Here is a 7,933-nt window from a genome sequence, read left to right on the forward strand (position 1 = left end):
CCAGGTCAGGGAGCACAGGTAGTGCAGCTGGGATAAACCCACACCCAGATGAAGACATCAGGACTGCAGATGCCTGGCTCATCCCAAACTAATCTGTTAACATCTCCTCCTGCAGCTCACTGCTGATCTAATTAAAGACTATCAAATCAATAGCAGGTATTTATATTTTAAAAAGTAGACTAGAAAGTCATCCCAGCCTCTTAATCACTTGTACAGTACACTCAGTGAGGCTGTGCAGCTACAGCAAATTCAGAGCTGCCCAACAGGACAAGTTTTCTGCCAGATTATCTGCAAATCCCAGCAGCTCCCAGCACACACTCCTGATCAGAAGTACAGCAACCTAGGCTGCTCCACCAGCAGCACACAGCAGTCTGCTCTGAGCACCTAATCAATTAAAAATAATTAAAAAAAAAATAGCTACAAAGCTCCAAAGGATACAAAAAACCTGGAGAAAGCCAGGTCAGTATGGTGTGTCAGCTCCCAGCCAGCCTCTCACTGCAGATCAAGTTCACACAGCAAAATCATTTATTTTTAAAAATAAGTGACATTGACAATTCTTTCTCAAACAGAAATACATTTAGTCAACAACAACCTGCCAAATGATGGGAGATGGAAGTGTCTGAGCCCCTCCCAGCATCTCAACAAGGCACAGCTGCATGCTGTTACTCTGAAACAATTCCACATAAAAAGTCTTCATTTTTTTTCACTTAGAAGCACACCCCAAAGTAATTTTTATTAAAAATTAAATCTCAGTAATTTACAAAGCTACTCATAGAAGGTTTAAAGCCCTTGAGAAAAAGCCAGTTTTGTAGCCTGAGCCCAAGGGTAGCTCAGATTGAGAAATTAAGGCCAGCCTCGGCAGCACAGCCCGCACTGGGCAGAGGGCAAAAATCAACTGAAGAGTTAAGGCCACGAGCTTTAAAAAAATCCTGAGGTCCAAAGGAAAAAGAAAAGCAGTGGGATTTCAGTCTGGCAGTGCCCCCTGAGCTGTGAAAAGCTGCTTTAGGAGTCAGTTGCATCTGGGTTAGGGGAACCCTAACCAAGGATCCTGAAAGATTAGCGTGAGAATTACGTAATAAAACCCATCGCAATGCAGAACTTCACGCGGTAATGCTGATTGCTGGTGTCCCAGCCCGCCTCTTTTAACAAAGTTTTGCCTTTAAAAACGAGCAGATTCAGAGCTCAGAAACACAAGATCAGCAGGAAGGGCAAGGGCCAGGCAGTGCTGAGCCTGGAGTTCAGGTGAGCTCACACCCATCCCAAACAGAGAGCAGGAACAGAGCCAGGAATAAAGAGCAAGATCAGGCCAAATCTGCAAAAACAGATCATCTTGAAATGCTGCTATTGCTAGGAATGGAGCAAAAGGATGCATTAGCAGCACACTTTGATCCCTGTGGCTTTGGAATCAAAGCAGGAGGGGGAAGGTTTGTTTTTTTGACACCCAGGTCTTGGTTAAAGAAGAGAGAGGGAGGCTTCCAGGCAAACAGCAAGGGGTGCCTTCTCCCTGCCCTGGTTCTTAAGAGGTGGAGTAGCTAGCAAGATAAAAAACGAGACCCCAAAATGCATCACTAGGCTTGATCTTCCTCCCAAGAGGTCAGAAATCCACAGTGCTGGCTCTTTCCAGTTCTGAGTCTTTCCAGTTGCAGAAAAGCTCCCTGGCAGTCACACCTAGAGCTGCATCCCAAGGCTCTCCCCGCCGATTTGGGGTCTTTGGAAAGGTCTTTAGGATTTTCTTATGGGCAAGAGAAAACAGGGCCCGGCTGCTGCAGAAATAGCCAGGAAGGAAGTGCCAGAGAGGAAAGCTTCGTGTGCTGGAGGATCTGAAAGCACCCAGAGCAGGGTTCTTCAGGGGCCGAGCAGGACAGGACTCCCCCCGCTGCGGGGTGCACAGCATTCACGCACCTAAAACCCAAACAAGGCTTACAAACCCCCCACCACAGCTCTGCCCCCATGGGATAAAGACGAAAGGGAGGACTGGGGAAGCACTTCCCATCCCAGGGCACGCTGTTCCCTGGAACAGGGCCTTTCTCCACACAAATCCCATCCCCTAAGCCCCTCCTGGGATGCCAGCAGGGATCCGGCCGAAGCGTGGACAGAGCAGATCCAGTCTTCCCCCTGGCAGCCCAGCTCCAGCTGCACTGCACACAGCTGCCTCACCAGTAATCCTCGCAGCCAGGCAGATGGCTTTTTTTTAAAATTAATCTTTTTTTTTTTTTTTTTGGCTCGGGTAGGCACATTTAAGTCTCTCCAATCCCATCTCTTCCTTCCAGTCCCATTGGCATCTTCCGGGGCAGCGCAGTCCTCCTTTCTAGTATGGAAAATACCAAGGCAACAGCCTTGCCCGACCCCTAGACAGGAACAAAAGGGTGTCCTGGAGCACCAGGGCATCGCTCAGCCCGAGGTGCCAGGGGTCGGGTGCTGCCAAAAAGCACGGCTACCTGCTGACAGCTCCCCCCAGAGCAGATATTTACCCTTTGGCCCCAGCTAACCTCGACCAAACCCAGGTACCCCTAAGGCCAGAGGGCTTCTCCATCCCCCCACGCACCAGGACACCCCCCAGCCTCACCTGTACATCCTCCCTCGCAGCCTCGCCTGCTGCCCCCCGTAGAAGCCCCCTCGTTGCCCCAGCCCTCCCCGGGCTTGGAAGCGGCCCCGGTAGCCCCCTCGGTCGGTGCTGCTGATGCCTGGCATGTTGGTCCTCTTGGGCAGCACCTGGAAGGCAGCGGGGGCTCAGCACAAGCCCCAGACAGCAGGGCAGGGACAGACGGACATCCCAGGGTCCCATCCTGCTCCTACCTTAATGACTCTGCCTCTGAACAAGCTCTCATCCAGCTCCACAGCAGCTTTCACGGAGCTTTTCTCTTCGAACTCGATGTAGGCGTACCTGCAAGGGAAAGGGGTGAGCAGAGCCCCAGGGACATCGTGCTGCCCGGCACGGGCTCTGCTTGGGGACAGCAGCGTCCTTCTTGAGGGCACACCAAGAATAGAATAAATCCCTGCCTTCTCTGCACACACAGCCCCATCCTCTGTGTTTTTAGGAAGCGGGCACCTGCAGGATGCTGCTGTAGGGCTGAAGCCAAGCTCCCAGCCTGAATGCCCCTTCACCACCCACCCGTTCCCTGCACCCGTTTCCAGTCGAGCTTCAGCCAAGTCCCAGAGCCACTGGCTTTGGAGGAGACGTCCTCCACCACGACCAGCAGCGATGCTGCAGGGCAGCCAGGCTGAGACCCACCACAACCTCGGCACCCCACACCCAGCACTGACCCTTTGGGGTGCCCCGAGAACTTGTCACAGAGGATGGTGACGCGGTTGATCTGCCCGCAGCTGTTGAAGTGAGACTCCAGCTCCTCCGCCGTGCCCCCGTAGTCCACCTGCAACCACAGTCCCCGTGAGCACCTCAAGGGAGCTCCTTGCTCACCATCACACCTCGGCGAGCCAGCAAGGGGCCACACTCTGTGCCCCCAGGCCACACACTGTGCCACCACGGCCTCACCACCTCCTGAGGTTCAGGAGACCCTTCCACCTGAATCCCCCAGCCCACAAACCCCAAATCCAAGGGAGAGCCCCACTTTGAGGGAACAAGGAACACTGCACGACCCACAGCTTCCAGCGGGGTATTTGGGGTGGCTGACGCTTGCAGCACGTTACCTGCAAGTGGCTGAGGATTACAGGCAGATGCTGAGCTGCGAGGCTCAAGCTGTGTTCCCTGTGTGGGCTGAGCAGGAGCAAAGCATCCAGTTTGGGACCAGCCTCTAGCAGGGAGATGGGACGGGTCCCCGGGGCAGGGAGCAGGGCAGTGGGGGCTGCCCCAGGGTGTCCCACTTACATTGCCCACGTAGATGGACCGCTGGTCGACCTCCATCTTCTCCTCTGTTGTCTTTGGGAAGAGACCTGCAGAAATGAGGTCACCATGGATGGAACCACAGCAGAGGGACCAGCTCGTGGTGGCTCTCAGTACAGCTGGCACCAAGCTGGTGCACGGCCACACTGCCAGCTCCACAGTCCCATCACATATTCCCAAACCTCACCACTCCAGCCTCCTCCACCCCTTTGCCCTATCTCTCCATAGGAAAAGAATGACACCAGGTGACTGCTTTATAGGGCTTTTGTGCTAAACTCCATTACTTAATTGACTTTAATTAATTCAGTGCATCTCAACTGGCTGGTGGGAGGTACAAGTGGGTATGACCTGCATCAGCCCCATACCAGCCTGGGACCAGGGACAGCCCATACCTGCCTCCGAGCTCATGATGAGGCGGCTCTCAGCTTCCAGCTGCAGCGCCTTCAGCCTCTCATCCTCCTTCTCCATCTCCCGCACTCGAGCTTTGATGGCCTCCAGCTCCTGAAACCCAAAGCACGACTCGTGTGAGCAGCACACGGCGTGGGGACACCCCCAGACCACGGTGATGCAGCCCTGCAGTTGGACAGAGCTGTAGAAAGTTTCCTGTTCCCTTATGGAAAGGGGGAAAAGCAATTCCACGTTTAGCCCATGCTCACCGGGTCCTGCACACCCAGCTCCTCCACGCTGTCCCCCTCCAGGTGGCTCAGGTCTGAGTCTTCATCCACAGCTTTGTGCGGAGCTGCCATCCCCGCCATGCCCCACGACGCCTCCTCTGCTGCCAGGGATGGCGGGTCCTGCCACCAGATCCCAGAAGTGTCCAGGAAGAGAGGACTGGGCAGGATCAGAGGTAAAAAGCAATTCAACAGGCAGCCACGTGACACAGAAGCAAAGACAGAATGCCAGCCCCACAAAGGCTTTAAGGCTACTTCCAGGAGGAGGAACCACCAGTAAAGCTCTCAGTGCTGTGGGCAGGCTCGCAGCAAAACCCCAGAACTGCAGCAGGGAGAACTACTGAGACATCCCAGATCCCAGAATCATTGCCCAGCTCAGGGAACCCACATAGAGGACCTGGGAGCAGCTTCCCACGGGCAAAAAAAAGTGGGAAACACCCCAACCTCACCGAGGAGAAGGAACAGGGAGGAGGACCTACCCTACAGGCATCACCCCCAGGCTGCACAGAGCGAAGGGAAAACCCACAGCACTCCAGATCCCGACTCGATTGTGCTTCAGGGACACCCAGGGATGGGCACACCCCGGGACAAGCCCCCCAAAACCTGGGCAGCCCCACGGCAGCCCCATCCCGGCCCCCGGCCCCTTACCTGCCCCTGCCCGCGAACATGCTGCTCCCTGCTCGCCCTCGCGCCGTGCCCCGCCGCCACGTGCGCTTTTCCCGCCGGCGCGCCACTTTCACACATCAGCAGCCAATCGCGGGCCGCGTCGCGCCGCCGGGCCACGCCCTCCGCCGGCTGGGCGGGAAGGGAGGGGGCGGCCCCGCCCCGCCCCGCTGGGACCCCGAGGCCGCGGGTTCGAGTCCCGCGGGCGGCTGAGACCACGCGTGGCGCCCCCCCCCCGGGTTTGGGGACACCCCCCCGGGTTTGGGGACACCCCCCCAGGTTTGGGGACACCCCCATGGGTTTGGGGACACCCTCCCGGTGTGGGGACACCCCCGGCCCTTCCTGTCTGCTGACCCCGCTGGGGACCGGGCACAGCTCCGCCTGCCTGCCCTAGGCTGTGTGGTGCAAAACTGGGGGGGGACCCCGCTGGGACCCCCTTCCCAGGGCTGGGTGGGGGCCACTGCATGACCCCGGGGTCCAACGTGCCCGGCTCGGGACAGGGGTAGCAGGGTGCTGCCGGCAGCAGGAGCGAGGGCACCCAGCGCAAGCCCATGCTAGGGAGACCTGGGGTTGATATTAAATCGTCTTTATTACACAGATACAGAGTAAAGAACAGACATAACCTGAATCATAAAGTTTACATCTTCCACAGGTCAAACATACAGTACACTTAGAGAAAGCAGGAAACAGCAAAGAGGGGTTGGGGTGGGACGGGGGGGGGGACAGCATGCCGAAGGAAAGTCCTACCGCGTCATCTCTCCGTGCTGGCCCTGCAAACCCAGGCAGCAGAGCAGGGTGGGCGCCCCCAAACCCACCCGGCCCTTGGTGGGGGCTCTGCTCTCCAGCCCCCAGCCCTTGGGACCCCCGCACCCCGGTGTCCCCATCCCCGGGGCTGGCAGGGTTTGGGAACCGGTGCTGCCCGCGCAGCCGTGGGCAGGGGGGTCGGGGGCACGATGCCTCCCTGCCGGGGCTGTGCCTTTTGGTGGCATCGGGGGAGACCCCAGGGTGCTGCCGGGTGCTGCGGGCGGCCCTGCCACTGCAAACACCCTGCACAGCACCCAGGAGCTGCTCCGGGAGCAAGGCGACGCCGTGCCCCCAACCCCAAACCCAGCCGGGCGCAGGGACCCCCGAGGAGCTGGGGATGCCCCGGAGGAGGTGGGCGAGGGGCGGCTGTGGCAGGCGGTGCCAGGGGTCATTCCGGGGAGATTTGGGGTTCCCAGAGCCTTGCCGGGAGGCAGCACTTTGGTTTCAGCTGGGGTTTCCATTTGGGAATGCCTGGGGACCACAGGCAGGCTGTCCCCCCACCAGGAAACCCAAGACGGGTGATGCAGGTGGCCACAGGGACCTGATCCGGCACAGGGCTGTGCCACCCTGTCCCCCGTGTCCCCAAACTGCCCCGCAGCACCCGGGGTGTTCCCAAGCCCTGCAGCTGTACCAGGACCACGCGGCACATCCCTCTGCCAGCACCCGGTGCCACAAAGCCACCAAAAACAAGGCTTGGGCATCGCGCCGGGCACGCACGCCCCAGCCCCACGCACGTCCCAGCACCAGTGTGGGGCAAAAAAAACACCATGGAAGCACCCGGTCAGAGCCTCCCCGGCTGCCACCACGGCCACCGTCCTCCCCGCACCGCTATTTTTTGGAAATATCACACGTTAAAGCTGTCGTTCTGGTTTGGACGTCTGCTAGCGCCGCACCGCCCGCCCCCTCCCTCCCTCGGCTTTTGGTTTCAATGCAAGGTTCTTTAGGGAATTTTTATTATTAAGAAAGAAAGAAAGAAAGAAAAAAAAAAACACAAAGGAAAACAGAAAAAAAAAAAATAAATAAAATAAAAGCAAAACAGAAAGGAGTGGAAACGAGAGCAGACTCTGTGTAAATGCTCTCGTCTGCGGTTTCCCGGCGAGGCGGAGGTAGAGAGGCAGGGTCCCGGTGCGGGGGGGACAGGGGGCACGCGGCGGGGAGGGGACGGACACCCAGGGCAGCAGGCGGCCCCGCAGCAGGAGCATCTGCAAAACCCTTATATATTACCTCTTCTCAGGAAACGTAAGAAAAATAGACAATATTACATATGTCACACCATAAATAAAGCCAACGCTCGCTCGAGGGGCACCCGGCCAAGCGCTCCCAGTGCGGGGTGCGCGGGAACCCCGCTCCCCGAGGGGACGCCCCGAGGTCTCGGGGTGCGCAGGGACCTGCAGCAGGGCTCGGTGCTGGTGGCACGGGGCAGGAAACGTCACCTTGGGGTGCACCGGGCCCTGCTGCGGCACGGCACGGCACGGCACAGCCCCATGTCAGCTCCTGCTGCAGGAGGGCGGCACGAGGGCACCCGCGATGCCATCCGAGCGGCCCCGAGCCCGTCCTCCTCCCGCCTTGCCTCCAGCAAACACACAGGATGGTTTTTGCAAATGCGGAAAACTACAGCTCCTATCGAGCACACGACTTCTTCTCGGTTCAGCCTAGCTCCTACACGCACCACATCCTCCCGTGGTTTCTCATCACCCTTTTATTTGGCAAAGTGTCTCTTATTATTATCGCCGTCGGTATTATTATTATTTTTGGACCTCTGCGGACGCTATTTACATTCACATTAACGTACAGCACTCCTGCCCGGCCGCGCCGGGGCACGCTCTGGCTTCCTTCCCTCCTCCCGGAGCCGTGGGACTTTCCGTATTGCACTCCCGTCCTCTGCGCTTCGTACAACGCTGCGCGAAGTTACAGCATCTCCTACATCGTCTTTGTCCGCCTCCTCTGCGAGGGA

The 7,933-nt window shown here is 57.9% G+C and overlaps 1 protein-coding gene across 1 annotated transcript; it reads right to left on the bottom strand.

Moving 5' to 3' along the window:
• Window positions 1–2,308: 2,308 nt before the first annotated feature.
• Window positions 2,309–5,210, bottom strand: PABPN1L (PABPN1 like, cytoplasmic). The gene is made up of 8 exons (XM_032195744.1): window positions 5,161–5,210; window positions 4,498–4,672; window positions 4,234–4,342; window positions 3,827–3,891; window positions 3,265–3,371; window positions 2,797–2,884; window positions 2,567–2,712; window positions 2,309–2,348 (listed from the first exon to the last, which is right to left on the bottom strand). The coding sequence occupies exons 1-8, from the start codon at window positions 5,178–5,180 to the stop codon at window positions 2,309–2,311; spliced, it is 750 nt and encodes a 249-aa protein (XP_032051635.1). The 5' UTR covers window positions 5,181–5,210.
• Between the last annotated feature and the right edge of the window lie 2,723 nt (window positions 5,211–7,933).

Source organism: Aythya fuligula, chromosome 12 (genome assembly GCF_009819795.1).
Source record: "Aythya fuligula isolate bAytFul2 chromosome 12, bAytFul2.pri, whole genome shotgun sequence".
In the NCBI taxonomy this organism is placed as follows: domain Eukaryota; kingdom Metazoa; phylum Chordata; class Aves; order Anseriformes; family Anatidae; genus Aythya; species Aythya fuligula.